This window comes from Pantherophis guttatus, chromosome 13, assembly GCF_059756535.1.
Source record: "Pantherophis guttatus breed Tessera chromosome 13, ASM5975653v1, whole genome shotgun sequence".
In the NCBI taxonomy this organism is placed as follows: domain Eukaryota; kingdom Metazoa; phylum Chordata; class Lepidosauria; order Squamata; family Colubridae; genus Pantherophis; species Pantherophis guttatus.
The window spans coordinates 1921707-1941022 of NC_142075.1; the positions used below are offsets into that span (position 1 = coordinate 1921707).

General features: G+C 42.3%; 1 protein-coding gene across 4 annotated transcripts in view; it reads right to left on the reverse strand.

The window, feature by feature from the left end:
• Nucleotides 1-10457, reverse strand: part of MORF4L1 (mortality factor 4 like 1) — a 30912-nt gene extending 20455 nt beyond the window's left edge. For 2 of the 4 annotated variants that reach the window (XR_015729749.1, XM_034435618.3), the window contains exons 1-7: nucleotides 10036-10423; nucleotides 9854-9900; nucleotides 9644-9711; nucleotides 8571-8657; nucleotides 5154-5234; nucleotides 4068-4130; nucleotides 764-789 (exon numbers count right to left, since the gene is read on the reverse strand). Coding sequence is in view for 3 of the 4 variants with exons in the window: in XM_034435618.3 (XP_034291509.1) it covers nucleotides 764-789; nucleotides 4068-4130; nucleotides 5154-5234; nucleotides 8571-8657; nucleotides 9644-9711; nucleotides 9854-9900; nucleotides 10036-10075 (412 nt within the window). In the remaining variant the exon portion in view is untranslated. Of the gene's footprint in view, nucleotides 1-763; nucleotides 790-4067; nucleotides 4131-5153; nucleotides 5235-8570; nucleotides 8658-9643; nucleotides 9712-9853; nucleotides 9901-10035 lie in introns of all 4 variants that reach the window. The other 2 variants (XM_087877830.1, XM_087877829.1) reach the window with 1 other exon arrangement.
• Between the last annotated feature and the right edge of the window lie 8859 nt (nucleotides 10458-19316).

Genomic DNA, 19316 nt, shown 5'->3' on the forward strand with positions numbered 1-19316 from the left:
CACTCACAATTTCCTGCCATTTTCCCCATTGACTTTGGTTGTAGGTAGTCAGCAGGAAGCTACTGCACCTAACAACTGCGGGATTCGGTTAAGAGCAGCAATCTTAATAGCAGGGACTGCTGTTGCTAAACAGTGCAGCCATACTTTACAACCACATCACTTAGCAATGGAAATTCTGGTTCCATCGTATCTGTACTGCTAGAAGGCCCAACACAGAAATGCAAAAAGTGCACCCAAGGGGACACTTTCCACTATTCTGTGACCTCAGAGGGCCCCTTTCCATCAAGTGAGGATCAAACATTCAAAAAATATTTTGGCGGATGTGTGTGTGTTGAGGAGCTTAAAGAGCGAGTGGAATGCCTGAAATCTGAAAACAGCTACCGGCTTTATGAGAGCCAGTGTGGAGTTAAAAGTAAAGTATAGGCAAGATCTCAATTCCATCCTGCATACAGATGTGCAGCAGATGACATTGACCCAATCACTCTCTGCTCAACATATCTACTCATTGGATCGTGGTTGTAGGTAAAAAAATTGGGGGAGAAAATATATATATGCCACCTTGAGCTCCTATACGAAAGACAGGATATTAATCTAACAAATTAATATCCTCTCTGCAGCAAACATGTACAAATGTCTTTGTACTGAGTTTAATTTGAGAATCATTTTGACAGGCAAGTTAAGTTACTTCCACATTTTTAAAATCTCTCGTCTGGGATGCTGGGTAAAATATTCAAGAGCCTTATAAAAGTAAAATAATTCTTACTTTTCTGTTTGTTCTTTTTGGTCTTCCTGCCAAAGAGAAAAAGAGACCTGTTACTGCATGTGCAAAACAGTTCCACTGACTACTTCCTTTTTCTTGTTTTCCCACCACTCATATCAGTTCTAGCTAAGAATTAGTTGAAATGTAGCTTTCCAAAGCCCACATTTTTAAAATGATAACATTTTGCACAACTAATGTTTGAAGATGAATTCTTATTACTATTTATTACTACTACTTATTACTACTAGAAAAAATAGAAGGTTTAACCAACTAAAGAGCCTACGAAGATAATGCATTTTCCTCACTTGTAGGCAAGTCATAGAATCAAAGCAAATATTACTAGCAATGTAAGAGTGGCAGTGGTTTTCATTCTACTCCAGCCTAATCGTTCTTTCACCATTTAATGAAAATTTTGAATCATGTACCAGTAAACACTGAAGGATATTAAGTGCAGTTTGATCAGGTTAATTATTATTCTGCATAGCAGTAACTGGATTTCATTATGCCAGCTGATTGGAATAGCTTGTTGCTTTTCCTAACTTCACCAACATTCTATACCCGCAGCACAAGTTGGACTTTGCTTGAACTTCCACTCAGTTTGGGGGTTGTTACTCCATCATGTAGAGCAACATCTGAATATTGTTCCAAATTCGCAGATCTAGAATTAATGGAAGTTTATCGGTTTAAAAGGGGACAACCAGGGCCGGATTTTCCTATAGGCTAACTAGGCTTCAGCCTAGGGCTTCAAAATCAAGAGGGGCCTACACAGTGGTGGGATTCTGGAGGCGGGGGAGCCAGCAATTTAACGAAGGGTACGGTGTTTTTTTTTGTAATTTTATTGGCCCACGGAGCTTCAGCATAGGCTAATTGGCCTCCCGGCTCTCAGCTGATTTGTCTCCGCTGTTTTGCTCAGGGCTCTTCTGCTTCCTTGCAAAGAAACGAAACTGAAACTGCTTTGCTGTTGCTGCAAGGTTGGAAAATTAGGCAGGCAGAATTCTTTTCTTTTTCCTCACCAAAAAAGGTACGTGCAAACAATGGGAAATTTAGGGAAAAAGAGGAGAGTTCAGGATTTTAAAACACAAAAGAAAAAAAGCCCTATTTAACTAGGGAATTGTAATAATTGAGATACTATTAATTGTATATTGTGTTGAAAGCAGAAATGGTTAAGTTGTGGTTTGGAGGAATATATGGGGGAAATTATTTGGTTTATTATTATTGGTAAATATAATTAATTGATTTGTAAGAAATTGGATTGCATGGAAATAATTGGAATATTCATGTTCATATTGATTAATATACAAAAAAGGTAGTTATATAACTAATTGATTTATATTAAAATGTTGAATTTATATTAAACAACTAATATTACATAATTAACCAATGTGAGGATGGATATAAAAATAGATGACAATGGGAAGGGGTATAATATAGAAGGGAAAAATTGAATTTGATTAAGATTAGAGATGAGGATGAAGGGTAATATTGGTTTTTTACAAAAATAGATGAGGAATAAATATGGCAAAAAGGAAATATAGAAATTGTAAATTTAATTGAAATGACTAAACACTGTTTAAATTTGTGAACCGGCCAAATACTGTTCAAAGAAAATGCATTGTATGTTTGTATGTGTATTTCTAATTATTGTTATTTATTCATATTTGTTCTCTTTTATTCTTTAAAGTTTAACAATTCATTCTTTATCTTAATATCTTTATATTTGTTTGGGGTTGGCTTTCTTCCCTTTCATCTTTTTTTATTGTACAGCAATCTTTCTCCTCAAATCTACCACCTCTCTCTTTTCTTTCCTTCTTTCTCTTCCTCCCCCTCTTCTTCTCCTCCCTACTTCCTCTTCCTTTCTCCTTCTCCTCCTCTCTTCCTCCCTCTCTTACCCTCCCTCCTACTCTAATTTCCCTTCCTTCATCCCTCTCTATTGCTGTATCCTTTTATGCATATGAACTACTCAGAGGGCTGAAAAAGTTATTTCTGACTGGTCCTCGCACTTTTGACCAGTCCTCGAACTTACGACTGTCCTCACAGTTTACGTTTTTGCCCTATCTTGTCACCATGGTGAAGAGAAGCAGTTGTGAAATGAGTGACATGGTTGTTAAGAATGCTACAATGGGCATAAATGATGACCAGTCATAAGTGCGAAGACCGGTCAAAAATGCGAGGACCTGTCAGAAATCACTTTTTTCAGCCCTCTGGGTAGTCCTTTTGTGCATATGGACTACTCAGAGGGCTAAAAAAGTTATTTTTGACTGGTCCTCGCACTTTTGACCAGTCCTCGAACTTACGACTGTCCTCACATTTTACGTTTTTGCCCTATCTTGCCACCATGGTGAAGAGAAGCAGTTGTGAAATGAGTGACATGGTTGTTAAGAAAGCTGCACGGGCATAAATGTGAGGATGGTCATAAGTGTGAGGACCGGTCAAAAGTGCGAGGCCCAGTCAGAAATGACTTTTTTCAGCCCTCTGAGTAGTCCCTATGCACATAGCCACGCCCACCCGGTCACATGACGAGCTACCCACGCCTAGTCATGTGACCAGCTAGCCATGCCCGCCCAGTCACATGATTGCCAAGCCACACCCCCAACTAAGCCACGCCCACAGAACCTGTTGTTAAAAAAATTGAATCCCACCACTGGTGAAAGGGCCTCATAAGTGGAATAGCCTAGGGCCTCTTTTCATCTAAATCCGGCCCTGGGGACAACCCACTGATTACCTAAGGGGGAAAAATTCAAGAAGAATACTTTTGAGTCATTATAATTTCTGAATTCCAATAGTTGTCTTCTCTGCTGAATAAAATTCAAGGACTAATACAGGTAGTCCTCTACTTATGACCAAATTGAGCCCAAAATTTCCATTGCTAAACAAGACAGGTTAAGTGAACATTGCCCCGTTTTACAACCTTACAACCTACAGTTGTTAACAGAATCTAGTTTCCCCATTAACTTTGCCAGAAAGTTGCAAAAAGTGATCGCATGATCTTGGGACACTGCAACTGTCATAAATATATGCCAGTTGCCAAGGTTCCAAATTTTGATCACGCGACCATGGGGATGCTGCAATAGTAATAAGTGTGAGAATGGTCATAAATCACTTTTTTCAGTGCCATTATGACTTTGAATGGTCAGTCAATGAATGATTGTTAAGTCAAGGACTGCCTGTATGCCATTATTTTTTCAGAAGTTCATCATATTACAGAGAAAGTTTTAACTACTGGTAAATTGCACAGAAAATCTAAAGAAGCAAGGAAATCTGGATTTCAGGATGCAGATCCTTGTGTGACATTCCATCCTTAACTCACCGTGTCGATATTGCAGGGGTTTCCAAACTGCAAACGGTGTGTGCTCCGTCTCGCCTGAAGAACCTAGGCACAAACGGGGATGCAGTTAAGGAAAGAGCATCAGAGTCCTCAGTTCCACTTGAAAAAACGGTGCCAGAGTTAACAAGACAACAAGCACACAGACGAATATTGCCAGGCCCAAAAAATGTTTAGTGTTATTTAGAAGGGCACCCAGTTAAGACAAGTGACTCTCTGTATTGTGCTTTTTCCATCTAAAGGTTGGAAATTCTCGAGAGGAACTTCAAGCTTATAAAAGTTAGATTTTTTTCATAGAAGGTCAGATCAGGAACTGCTGCTGCTAAGGTCTCCAACAGACAAACAATTCCCTTTGAAATCAGTATCAGTACTGTAACTGCCACTGGTGCTTACCTAAACAGGATTCTACCTAGAGAGAAGATCCACACTCAAGAAACTATGCAGCATTCTAGAAGGGACAATAGGGAAGTTTGCTCATAACATTCTACTTCCTGAAAACCAGCTGAAGTCCCCTAAAATTCAACGTTCTGAAAGGAAATATCCAGAGGATAGCTCCATCCAAATGAGGCCCATTTAGTATGCCCAGTTGGAAACGGACCCCGGGATTCATGACTCAGGAATTCTCTGTCGTCAGCTAATCTAAAGATTAAAGATTTCCAGATTTGAAAAGTGACCCACACATAAAGAAATGTGAGGAAAATTCTACCAGCAGCTAAATTGTCTAAACTGCATAAAAATTAAAAGTTGTTGGGATCCAAGCTCAAAATGATGGCAGGGTGCTGCTCAATGCAAAATTTATGTTGTTTATAATGTAATAATAAAAAAACTCTTCCACATAAAATCTACACATTTACTCGGAGTTCCATAGATCTAAACCAAACTATAACAGGAAAGAAGCTTGGAAGGGGTCCCTTTATATTCACCTAACAACCATTTAAAGAGCAAAGATTTCAGATGAAAGCTGCATTTTTTAATATAATATTTCACACGCAGGAAGCCATTTTAGCATGTGAATTATGATCTCCTAGATGAAAGAGTTAAAAGAAAAAAATTAAAAAATTATTTTCTTACACTTCAACATTTTTCTGCTGGAGTCCAGACGTTTTCTTGCCTGGAGCAGCCCCTCTCATCTTTCCTTCTGCATACTGTTCCCTTTCAAAGGAAGGAAGCAAAGATGTTTTAATTAGACACACAAGTACATCTCCCTAAGCGTGCAAATAGTGCACTAGGAAAAGGACTGCAGCACCTTCCAAAGGTGGCTTCTCCTGCTGCTGGTTTGAGAGGAGTCTGCACTTTCTTGAAGGACCATGTGACCCCCTTATTCCAAGAACAAGGCAGGAAGGGTACCAAACTACAATGTGCACAATTCATAACCATCATTGGATTTCAGTTTAAATGAAATAAATTCAGTTAAAATGACTACTTTCATTTACCTAAAACCAAGATAGGGATTACTGGTTTAAGAAAAACTGGGAAAGCAGTCTAACCTCCAAATAAAGAACTTAAGCTCCCTCCCAATCTAACCTTCCTTCACAGGGAGTATCTACTGTACTTGTAGCTCAAATCTTTGTACATCAGCCTACAAAGGCAGCAGCAGCCGGGTGGGGGTGGGGTGGGGGTCCACCAAACAACCCGTCTCTTCTAAACAAGATGGATGGCAAATACATTTAATAAATAAAAAATAAACCCTCCAGACTAGATGAGCTAGAAATGGGATGTAGAGTATCAGAATCCTATGGGGCCACACGCCAGGAACTACTGGACTATGACATAATCAAAACAGCAACTGCAAACCAAAATATATTCATCTCTTCCAGAAACAGAAGCATATTTAACAGAAAATAAAAGTATTTATCCCCCTGAACTAAAAAGTAAGACATACTACTAGCCCTATTTGAAAATTCTTCTTGGTTACTACCAGGCCATTTTTTAATTATTATTATTTTTTGCTTTTGTTTCTTGTGGTGTGCTCACATCATCCCCAAAATTAAAACAAAATCAAGGCATAACAGTTTAAAAGGATTACGGATGTTCTTTCCCAGGATGTCATGAATAACATATTCAACAATATGAGGAGAACAAAGGAAACGACAAGCAGTTAGCAGGGAACTCTGAACCACGAACCAAGACAAACAATAGGCAGGGGGTGGAAATAGAGGCATTCTGGGTTCTCACAATTGTTAGAACAGGCTGGACTTTTTGCTTCTCCTCTGTCAAGTAAGGAGGCAGCAGGTGGCCTTTTGTTCCTCTGGTGCAAAGTAAAGCAAGAGCCCCCCCTGCCCCCCAGGGACAACCCAATTTGGCTGTCAAAGTGGTGCATTCCGGGCAACTCACCTTCTTAAAAACATGTTATTTTGTTAGCATCCAATAAATCATCATAAACTCAAAAAACTGAGAAACTAGTGGCAGTGTGAGATAGTGTTTTTGTCGGGATTCCTTGGAAATTCACTGCTAGGATTTTGTAGAAAAAGGGTTTAAAATATAGAATATAAAGTACAGAACTGCTGTAGCTTAATGCTTTTAAACATTAAAATGTTTTAAAAGCCTCAATCCATACATCATAGATCATCAGAATTGGAAGGGACCTTGGAGGTCTTCTAGTCCATCCTCCTTATACAGTTTCAGACAAATTACCGTCCAGTCTCTTCTTAAAAGCCTCCAGTGATGAGGCACCCATAACTTTTGAAGGTGAGCCATTCCATTGGTTAATTGTTCTGTCAGGAGATTTCTTTAGTTCTAGGTTGCTTCTCTCCTTGATTAGTTTCCATCCATGGTTTCTTGTCTTGCCTTTTAGTGTTTTGGAAAATACGTTGAGCGCTTCTTCTTTGTGGCAATCTTAGATATTGAAACACTATCCTGTTGCCCTAGTCCTTTTCATTAGACATGCCCAATTCCCACAAACGTTCCTCATACATTTTACCCTCTAGCCCACAATCGTCTTTGTTTGCTCTTCTTTGCAATCTTTCCAAAGTCTCAACATCTTTATATTGTGATGACCAAAACTGGATGCAGTATTGCAAGTGTGGTCTTACCAAAGTCTTTTATAAAGCGGTACTAACACTTCATGTGATCTCAATTCGGTTCCTGTTAATGCAGCCTAGGGTTGCATTGGCATTTCTGGTTGCTGCAGCACACTGCTGTCTCACATTTAAGTGGTTGTCCACTAGATCTCTCTGAGTTATTGCTATTGAACCATGTTTCACCTAATCTATACCTGTAAATTTGGTTTTTCTTACCGAAGTGTAAAATCTTACTACACTGAGTTTCATTTTGTTAGTTAGGGCCCAGTGTTCAAGTCTGTCGAGTTCCATCTGGATCTTGATCTTATCTTCTGGGGTGTGGCCAATTTTTGCCAGCTTCCATCATCTAAATCAGTGATGGCAAAACTTTTAGACACCAAGTGCCCAAACTGCGTGCATGTGCATGCCCAAACTGAAAGGTGCGCGCACACAAACTGCGTGCATGTGCAAACGTGCAAATGTGCGGGCATGCACATGCATGGACATGTGTGCCTGCATGAGTGGACATGCAAGCATGCGCAGCAGAGACCCAAAGACCAGCTGGCTGGCGGGAGGTGGGCATCCCAACACCGGCAGCACAGCAAGAGGTAAGATCTTTTTCTTTCGTGAGCTTGTTTCATCATTTGCAGGGAAACAGAAGCTCACGAAAGAAATGCCATGGAAATCTGACCTGGGGTGATAGCACGTGTGCCAGCAGAGAGGGCTCTGCATGCCACATCTGTCAAGCCTGCCATATGTTCGCCATCACGGATCTAAATCATTTATGAAGATATTGAAGAGTATTGGTCCTAAAACAGAACCTTGAAGTACCCCACTGCTTACTTCCCTCCATGTAGATATAGTACCATTAAGGACTACACATTGTGTGTGGTTTGTCAGCCAGTTACAAATACATCTGGCAGTGATGTTGTCTATTCCACATTTTTGTAGCTTACCAAGAAGGTTGTAGTCTGCTTTGCCAAATGACTTACTGAAATCCAATATACTATGTCCACAGTATTTCACTGGGCCACTAATTTGGTCACTTGGTCAAAGAATAAAATAAGAGTTGTTTGACATGAACTATTTTTGACAAACTCATATTGGTTTCTGTTTATAACTTTGCTTCCTTCTAGGTGTTTGCAGATCTGTTGCATGATTAGCTTTTCCAGGATCTTCCCAGGTATTGCTGTCAGGTCTGTAGTTTCCTGGATATGTCCCCCCACCCCAACTCTCAGATTTATCCTGCATGCCCCTAAAAATATTACACTTGGTGCCATTCAAATGCTGAGGCATGAACACATTTGGTGAACACACCACAAATGGCAAATAATTCTGTCAATTGTGTTAGTAATCACAAGTCTCCATGAGGGAACTGAGCCTCCTATTGTTGAGTGTCTCTTATTAAGCTTCAGTCCTGCCTCAGGTGCCTATCACCTATCAACAAAACTGCTGGATGCACAGAAATGGTTCTATAGATAATACTTACTGATTGGCCTTTTGAAGTTCTTTCTGCTTCTGCAGATTGGTGTCGACGTATTTGAGGACTCTGCTTTCTGGAACCCATTCATCCCAGCTGAAAGAAAACGGGACAGCTTTTGGACCATCTAACCAGAAGGCTGTAAATTCATCAAAGGGGCCCAACCTTTATTTCTGGCAACGGCTAAGGATACAGTGGCTAGAATAACCCTAACATCTAAATCAGAACCAAATTATAGATAATCCTTGACTTACCATCATTCAGTGATGTTCGAAGTTACAATAGGCCTGAAAAAAATGATTTACAATCTATCCTCACACTTATGACTATTGTATCAACCCCATGGTCATGTGATCCAAATTCAGCTGCTCAGCAACTGGCATTTGTTCATAACAGTTGCAACATCCTATGGTTGAGCGATCACCTTCCCAGCCAGCTTCCGACAAGGCAATGGAGAAAGCCAGATTCCCTTAATGACTGATTTACTTAACAGCTGCAGTGATTAGCTTAGCAATTATGGCAAAAAAAGAGATTGAAATCAAGAAACACTTTTCTGAGCAATGGAAATTGATCCCACTTGTGGATATAAGTTGAGGACTCCCTGTAACCCATTTTTCAGAAATGTACAATCCGGTGAATTCTATTTTTCATCAAGGAAAGTTAAGCTCTAGTGCAATAATTTGAAAATAATTTGAATAATTAAAGAAATCACTTCCAGAAGAGTTTTGAGCGGGAAACATTAACAGCCTGTACAGAGGAAGAGCAATGAAAAAGGCACAGAATCGAAAAACTGGGCGGACAGCCGAAGATCTCGGAGGGCAGCCTTGTCCGGCCTCGGTCCAGGCGGCGGCTTCCGAGGCCAAGGAGGGAGCCCGCACAGGCCCCCCGGGGGGGGGGGCTTTCCCGGGCGAAGAGGAGTCCCGGCCTCCTAAGGGCTGGGCAGCCCCCCGGGGCGACTCCCACTCCGGCCACACTTGACCGAGGCCCTTCCTCCTCCCTGCCCCGACGCCGAAGGGCCCAGGCGGCGCCCCGAGCGAGCCGAGGGGCCCGGAGGGGGGGTCGGGGGGGTCGCCGGGACTCACTTCTTGTTCCAGCCGCTGTAGTGGATGAAGTACTTCACCTGCTTGTCCTTGATGGCCACCTTCACGCACTGGGGGGAGGAGAGGCGTTAGGGGGGGGCGGCCGCCAGGCAGGGCTCGGCTCCGGGGAGGCCCGCGGCCTTCTTCCGCGCCCGGCCGAGCCGGCAGCCCGGCGGTCTCCCATCGGGGTGGGCGCGAAGGGCCGCCACGTACCTTGGCTTCGTACAGGAGAGGCCCGTGGAAGCACAGCACCCGCTCACCTGCGCGGAAACGGGCGTTAGTGGCCGGGCCGGGCCGGCGCGGGAGTCGCGGAGGGAGGGAGGGAGGGAGGGCCGCCCGCCCGCCCCGCGGCCAAGGGGGAAAGCCCGCCCCCGCCAGGCCGCGCCGCCTCTCACCCTCTTGGAATTTAGGCTTCGGGTCTTGCTTGGGCGCCATTTAGGAGCGACTCGGCCTCCCCCTCCCGTCGCCGCCGCCGCCGCATTATGGCAAGAGGGGAAGCGGTGCGCCTGCGCAAGGAGCCCCGCCCACGGCCCCGGGGCATGCCGGGAGCGGTAGTCCGTCGGAGGGGGCGGCTACTCTGACGGGACTGTAGAAACGCCCCGCGGGGATCTCACCGGACGGCGCTTCCCGGGCGGCTTCAGCGGCCGGCTTGTCCGGAAAGCCTCGGCGAGATGCGTGGTGCGACGTCACCCGATCCGCGCCTCCGAGCCCCGCTCCCCGCCCGCTGCAGGATCTGCCCTGGGTGCCTTGTGGGGAGCCCGGCTTCAGCTCGGGGGCGCTTCCGGTTCCGTCGGGTTGGGCCCTCCCTCCCCTCCCCTCCCCTCCCGCAAAGAACCCGCTGAAGGAAGCCGCCTCTTCGGCTCCTCCTGGCCTTAGGTTGCCCACGGAGTCGCCCAGCGAGCCGAAGGCGGCTTTCGGAATGGAAGCGCTTGGCTGGCCTGCGCCTTCGGTGATGGAACAAGTCCCCACGGCACACAAAGACCCCCCCCCCGCCCCCACATGGCTTGGTTTCATTGAGGAGTGCAGAAAAGGATCCAGGAATTGTTCCTGAATATCAGAACGCTACACAATAAAATATTCTTTATTGGCCAGGTGTGATCGGAATCATTGGACACATTTGTCTCCGGCGCATAAGCATACAAACAACAAAATGACTAATCGTGATTCATAAGATACAACAAAGGTACAATCGTAAGATACCGATAGGAGAAGGTAATAGGAAAGAAGAAAAGGATAATAGCAATACAGCCCTCCTAGGTGGATAAATATCCTTAGGCATAACAGTGCTGGGAAAAAACTTCGTGTCTAGTTGTTTTGGCATACAATGCCAAAGGCCTGTATGGAAAGAGGAAGGGAGGAGAAAGAAAACAGACATGATTAGTTGCTTTTCAATAGGACTTATCTGGGTATTTGTCATGGAATTTCTAGCTCTGCAGAAGTGTAGGCACATGGTTGCAAAAACCCGTTCATTTTCCTGATACAGCCCCCACCGCCACGTTGCTAGCACCTTGCTAGCGAAAGGAGTGCTCGAATCCAGGTGGTTTAGAACTGGCTTGGCAGTGAATAAATGCTTGAGTTTCGCAAATGCCACTTGGCCCTCCATGGACCATTACAGGGGCTGGCTGGGTTTGGGTTTCCCCCAGTGGTGAAATGTAAAATTTGTTACTATCGGTTCTGTGGGCATGGCTTGGTGGGGGGTAATGTGACTGGGTGGGCGTGGGCAACTTTCCTCCCACCCTTTTAAAAGCATTTTTTCTACAACCTCTTTGGCCGAAGAGGTTTTAGAAAAAAATGCTTTTTAAAGGAAAAAAAAGCCTTTGATGATTGCGCGGCTCAGCTGGGCATGGGGGGGGAAGGGATTTTTGCTACCGGTTCTTGAACCACCCGTTGCCATCGCTACCGGATCGAGTGATCCGGTTCAAACCGGGAGGATTTCACCCCTGGTTTCCCCTCCCCTTTTATCAATCTGGTTTTCCGCAAGTTAATAATGGGTAGTGCTATTTGTGCAAATGATGGGATGAATTGTTGGTAAAAGTTAGAGAACCTAGGAAGCATTGAAGTTGCTTCCTAGTGGGGGGGAGGAGCCCATTTCAGCATTGCTCCAAGTCCATCTCTATACCTTCGTGGGAGATGCAGTACCCCAAGTAGTCAATTTTGCCCTGGTGGAATTTGCATTTAGAGAGTTTAGGGTACAGCCAAGCAGCCCAGAGTTTTTTGAGTCTAGTTTCACATACTCAGCCATGGTTTCAGTATACAGTAAATTAAAATATCATCAAGGAAAACTCCCTTACATAGATGCTCATATAGCATCTCATTTATCAATTGTATGAAGACAGCAGGGGGCCCTTGCAGTCCAAAGGGGAGCATCCAAAATTGAAAGCATCCCAGTGGTCAGTTGAAAGTAATTTCCCATTTACCTCCTTCCCTAATTCTAACTCAGTAGTAGACTTCCCATAAATCTAGTTTAGTGAAAATCTTTCCCTTGGCCAAGTAGGCTAATATATCTTTCATCAATGGCAAGGGGTAAACATTCTTTTTTTTTTTTTATTGAAAAGGTTTTCAAATACAAATTTTTCCCCCTTTTTCCCCCCCCTCCCCCCCCTCCCTAACCCCCCCTCCCCCCCCCTTCCCCCCCTGTGACTTCTTCGTAACAAAAAAAAACCCTAATTCATAACAGATTACTTACTCCCTCCTCAAAATACTGACCTTTACTTACTAAAAGTATTATAAATCCCCCTTTATCCATACATTTCAGAAAAGAAGAAGAGAAAAAAAAAAACAAAACAAAAAAAAACAAACACATTATACTATAACTATTATAAAATAACTCTAATTTAGCATAATAGTGTTTTATATCTATGCATTATTGCAACAATTCAAAACCACCTTCCACTTTAAAACTATACAATAAGTCCTACTTTAATAACATTTCAAAGCGGGCTCCCCATAAAATCTAATTTAACATTTATTCCACTCTATCCATTTCCTCCACTCCCCTAAATGTATCACTTAAAAATCCCTTTTCTTAAACTAATCAGTCTGTAGCTAGCTTATTCACCCACTGTCTTACAAATTTACCATACACAACAATTCTTGATATCTTTAATTCACTGCCCACACTACTTAAAAATATATATATATATATATTCCATTATATCTAAATAAAAAAAAGAAAAGACAATAACTTTAAATTTATAGTCCATATAATATCTTCTTGAAGTCTTTCCACTGGATTGTTAAAACCAACATCCATAATAGGGTGACATAGCTTGCGGATGCAACAGTTTATTCAAGATCTCCAATCATATCTGCCCCCATCAGTAGTAAACATCTTCTTATATATATAAAAGTAAAAACAACCACCCGAGTGACATTATAATTGTATTCCATATAATAATAATTGTGGGTTTCATCAGGATTATTAATTTCCATCATCGTATTGGGTAACAACCCGATCTTCTGCATGTCCCAATGTGATTCTCTTGCCTTATAATTCAAGATAATTATAATATATTTATCAACACAAAAAGAAGTTTCAAAATAGATAATTCAAAACCATCAATTTGAGGCTCTTTCCATGTCCCAAAATTACGGCAATGCAGAGATCTGCCACTATCCTCAGGATGATATTGACCAATATGTCGCCTCCTCTATGTTTTCACATAATCATTCATATTTTAAAATCACTGGCTTCACTGTTGCTTGGGTTAGAAATTTCTATTTTTGTACAACCTATTTCTTTTTTTGTTTTCTTTTTGTGGGTTTGACCTCCATCCTAATTTTTTGTGTCTCGCATTTCTTTTTTATCCCTTGTATATCCTCTAATTGGTTTCCATGCTTGTCCTTGCCTTGATAAGTCATCACATTAAAATCAGATGGCACTTCTCTCAAATTTGTAGATAATCCAGCTGGGGTATCCGATAAATCCAAAGGCAATTTATCTGGTACAGTCTCTGTCTTTAGTTCCAGCTCCTTCTGCTTATCCTGTATTATATCTGAAGACGTTAAATTCATTTTCAACCTATTTTGATAAAATTCTTCCGCCCTTTCAACAGTATTTAACTGGTATCTTTCTCCTTGATATCTCAATATAATACCAACTGGGACGTCCCACCGGAATTGAATATTTCTCCTTTTTAACTCAGACACCAGAAAGCCAAATTTCTTCCTTTCCATTAATATCTTAGGTGGGAGTTCCTTGTAAATCCAAATCTTTCTTCCATACAATTGCAAATTAGAATTGAAGGAATTTTGCACAATTTTATTCCTAATTTCTTTATCTGAAAAATAGATTACCACATCTCTAGGCAATTGCCTTTGCTTGGCAGTCCAAGAGTTTATTCGATAAGCTCTGTCAATCCTACAAAACACTTCCTCAGGTTGAATCTTTAAAATCCCAGCTAGAAATTCAGAAGATATTTTCCTTAAATCATCTCTGTTATTTTCCTGCAAACCTCTAAGTCTTATTGCATATTCTGTGAAATTATATTGTATCTTTAGAACCTCTTTTTGAATCCTCTGTTCCAGATATTCTACATAACCAGACTTTTGGTCAGCATCCATTTTAAATTTTTCTTCTGAACTATAATCCTGAATATTTAACAAATCATTTTCAATTTTTTGAAATCTATTGTCCAATTTATCTTGAATTTCATCCATTTTTGACTCTAGTAAATTAGTATTTGTATCCAACCGAATCATGAATTCTGGCAATTTTAAAATTTTTTGCTGCAAAAAGTCAAACTTGGATTTCACCAATTCCTTAGTTTCCTGCTTAAATTTTTCAAGTTGCTGATTCACAATCTCATCCCTTCTTTCAATCTCCTCTAAGAGAAATTCTATTATATTAAAATCAGGTTTCTGGGACTGAAGAGTTAAAACATATTGCTTTAAATTCTTGGTGGGGGAATCCCCCCCACCTATTTGTTTGTCTGACTTCACAAGCCTCAGTGCCATGTTTCCGCCTAAGCAGGCTTTGTTAGAAGAAGAAAAAAAAAAAACAAGACAAAAGACTTCCAGCCAGCAACACTCAAGCCTCCAGGGAAAAAAGAGAAAAACAAAAACAGGAGCGGAGTTTTGTCTACAAATGTAGCCAGTGGTATTTATTCCGCTACATTGTAATAATAAAAAACGGAAGAACTTTCCCTCTCAAACTCTTCTCCAGCCGCGGCAGACGCCATTTTAAAAAGAAACTTTTTTCCTCTTTCTCTTCCTCTATTCTCTTAAGTAATTTTTAAAAGATAAGTAAAATACTTGCGCTTCAGTATTACAGGTCCAGCTCACATTTTCTTTGAGTAATCTGTCAAATTCGCAAGCTTGCTTTTGACGCCTGGCTCTGCATTAGCAGAGGTCTCCCAAAGCCCGGAGCAACGGCTGGGGATATGGGGCATCTCATCCGCTCCATCCCAAAAGTAAAAGAAAAACTTTTGGGACTCTGCAGAGAGTTCTACCCACCCCTGCCGGCTCTATCTCCGTTTCCTCATGGGAACGGAGTTTTTTCGAGCCGCCGTTCCGTTGTGAAGGCGGCTCTAACAGGCAGTGGAAGCTGACGATCCCTAAGGAACGTCTGGCGGCGGCCAGCAGCAAACAGGAAGTCTCAAGGGGTAAACATTCTTGATGCAGACCACATTAAGCCCGCAATAATTAACCCATAAGTAGAGAGAGCCAACTTTCTTCTCCCTAAAAAGTACCACCATTCGTGTTCTGTATAAAACCAGCTTCAAGTTTTTGTCTATGAATGGCCGGAGCTCCCTCAGAGTCATGGAGTACAAAGTCATGGCTTTGGTAATTTGCCCCTCGGCAGTATCTCTATGGAGCAGTCTGTGTGAGGGGGTTTTCAAACTTCTTCCGGAGGGCTGTCATAAAGCGGTTGAAGTTGTCTAGCTCTGGGGCATCGTCATTGTGGAGAGTGACCACAATGACGATGCCCCAGAGCTGCACAATCTTCTCCACTTGGTCCCTTCCAGGGCTATAGTCATACATCATGCCCTGGCTCCTTCAGTTGGCAGGTCGGCTCCATATTCCTGCATGTAGGTCCAGACCTGAGCTAGGAAGAATCCCAATTGCTTTAGGTCTCTCCTGAATTTTACCCTCAGGGCTGGTGGGCTGTGGTTTCTCTTTCTCAGGCTGCTGGTGGTGGTTAGGCTACCAGAGTGGATGCTGGAGCCAGAGTTGGGCCCAAGAGGACAGGTGCTACAGCAGCCATGGCAGCAGGCATGGTTGCACCATCATCTTCCAGGTCAGTCAGGCAGCTGGCCTAGGACCTCGCTGCTCTGAGGTTGTTGAGGGCATCTCTCAGGAATTTGATGGCTTGCTCTTCCAGCACGCCATTGCAATCCGTTTTGCCCTGGGGTGCTTCATCTTTAGTCTCCATGCCTGGCTCTACCTGGCAGTTCCCTCGGTTTCCCCACATGAAGGTTACTCCAGAGGGCTTTTCCTCCCACACAATTATTTGGTCAATAGACACGAGTTCGGCAATGAATGAAACTCCATATTACTTGTTATGTAAAAGACAACCATCTTTGGCATATTTAAGAAACTTGGGCAACAATGCATGGGTGCACATTCCCAAAACAATTAGGCGGAAAGGACAGCCAAAGGCAAGGAAATAGAAATTTATAGGTTGCCAATCAGGATCAAAGGCATATAGATTTACATATAGACACAAAAATGTTGTTATTACACGTTCTGCAAATTTTTCTGAACATAAGAATTGGGAAAAGGTACATGCCAATACTGAAATTTTTATGCCTATTAGTCAGAGGTCTCCAATAAATAAACATTCACACAGGCATTTTAAACAGAAATCCGAGAGTAGCTCAGAGTCTGAGTATACTCAGAGGAATGTTTGGAAAGTGAGATTCTGGTGAAACGGGAACATTTTATTCCAAGGAGGTCTGAAAGAGCAAACAAAGGTGTTCCTCCAGAAAGATTCACAGTTGAGGTAATGTTGTATGTAAAATATGTAATATTTTATGTAAAATATGTAATATTTTTATGAGCCTCAAAATTACCAGAAGTATTAAATTTACCTCAGGCAGAACAAAAGAAATGGAAAGAGGCTATGGATGAAGAGCTGTTGTCTATGCAAAAACATAAAGTTTTCACTCCAATGAGGTTACCAGAGGGACCAAAAGCTGTTGGGTGTAGATGGGTGTTCAAAAAGAAACTATTGAAGAATAATGAAGTGCAATATAAAGCAAGGTTAGTTGTCCAAGGCTTCACTCAAAAAAAAAAGGTTTTTTTTGCACCAGTGGTGGGTTTCAAAATTTTTTACTACCAGTTCTGCGAGTGTGGCTTGGTGGGCGTGGCATGGCTTGGTGGGTGTGGCTTGGTGGGCAGGGGAAGGATACTGTAAAATTTCCATTCCCACCCCACTCCAGGGGAAGGTTACTACAAAATCCCCATTTCCTCCCAATCAGCTGGGGCTCGGGAGGCAGAGAATAGATGGGGCGGGGCCAGTCAAAATTTTTACTACCGGTTCTCCGAACTACTCAAACTTTCCACTACCAGTTCTCCAGAACTGGTCAGAACCTGCTGAAACCCACCTCTGCCCCCCACCAGCTTCTTGCACACATGCACATCCGGTCCCGCCATTTCCCCGGGTTGCTTGCTGCGCAACCAAAATCAGTTGAGGCAAGGCCAGAGGGGGGGAAGGGGGGATATGCCCTCCCTTCACTGTTCTTTCTGCTGGCCAAGCAGCTCAACACGTCCCACCCCACCTCAATGGCTACAGCAGCCTCGCTGCTTCCCTTCCCTGCTGTCTCTTTATTGAGAGGGGTGGCAGGTGGGGCAGGGGAGAAGCAAGACGCATGGAGCAAGATGTGGCTCCCCTTGCAGTCTCTTCTCCCCATCCCTCGCCAGGCATGGCAGGGCTCCTGCCCCTCGCTTAGCCACCCACCCCCTTTAGGGATGCAATTTGGGGGTGGCAGGTGGAATGGGCGAGAAGCGGGATGCAGGTCTTACCTTTCAAGCTCCGTTGCTTTCCTCACTGTTGTGTCCAGGGAAGCACGCTGTAAAAGAAAACCTTCTCATGGTTGATTGGTTTATCCAATTGGTTTACCAATTGGTTTATCCACCTTGGTATTACCCAGGTGCAGGGCCGGATTTTCCTATAGGCTAACTAGGCTTCAGCCTAGGGCCTCAAGATCAAGAGGGGCCTACACAGTGGTGGGATTTTGGGGGCGGGGGAGCCAGCAATTTAACAAAGGGTTCGGTGTTTTTTTTTGTAATTTTATTGGCCCACGGAGCTTCAGCATAGGCTAATTGGCCTCCCGGTTCTCAGCTGATTTGTCTCCGCTGTTTTGCTCAGGGCTCTTCTGCTTCCTTGCAAAGAAACGAAACTGAAACTGCTTTGCTGTTGCTGCAAGGTTGGAAAATTAGGCAGGCAGAATTCTTTTCTTTTTCCTCACCAAAAAAGGTACGTGCAAACAATGGGAAATTTAGGGAAAAAGAGGAGAGTTCAGGATTTTAAAACACAAAAGAAAAAAAGCCCTATTTAACTAGGGAAATGTAATAATTGAGATACAATTGTATATTGTGTTGAAAGCAGAAATGGTTAAGTTGTGGTTTGGAGGAATATATGGGGGAAATTATTTGGTTTATTATTATTGGTAAATATAATTAATTGATTTGTAAGAAATTGGATTGCATGGAAATAATTGGAATATTCATGTTCATATTGATTAATATACAAAAAAGGTAGTTATATAACTAATTGATTTATATTAAAATGTTGAATTTATATTAAACAACTAATATTACATAATTAACCAATGTGAGGATGGATATAAAAATAGATGACAATGGGAAGGGGTATAATATAGAATAGAAGGGAAAAATTGAATTTGATTAAGATTAGAGATGAGGATGAAGGGTAATATTGGTTTTTTACAAAAATAGATGAGGAATAAATATGGCAAAAAGGAAATATAGAAATTGTAAATTTAATTGAAATGACTAAACACTGTTTAAATTTGTGAACCGGCCAAATACTCTGTTCAAAGAAAATGCATTGTATGTTTGTATGTGTGTTTCTAATTATTGTTATTTATTCATATTTGTTCTCTTTTATTCTTTAAAGTTTAACAATTCATTCTTTATCTTAATATCTTTATATTTGTTTGGGGTTGGCTTTCTTCCCTTTCATCTTTTTTATTGTACAGCAATCTTTCTCCTCAAACCTACCACCTCTCTCTTTTCTTTCCTTCTTACTTTCTCTTCCTCCCCCTCTTCTTCTCCTCCCTACTTCCTCTTCCTTTCTCCTTCTCCTCCTCTCTTCCTCCCTCTCTTACCCTCCCTCCTACTCTAATTTCCCTTCCTTCATCCCTCTCTATTGCTGTATCCTTTTATGCATATGAACTACTCAGAGGGCTGAAAAAGTTATTTCTGACTGGTCCTCGCACTTTTGACCAGTCCTCGAACTTACGACTGTCCTCACATTTTACGTTTTTGCCCTATCTTGTCACCATGGTGAAGAGAAGCAGTTGTGAAATGAGTGACATGGTTGTTAAGAATGCTACAATGGGCATAAATGATGACCAGTCATAAGTGCGAAGACCGGTCAAAAGTGCGAGGACCTGTCAGAAATCACTTTTTTCAGCCCTCTGGGTAGTCCTTTTGTGCATATGGACTACTCAGAGGGCTAAAAAAGTTATTTTTGACTGGTCCTCGCACT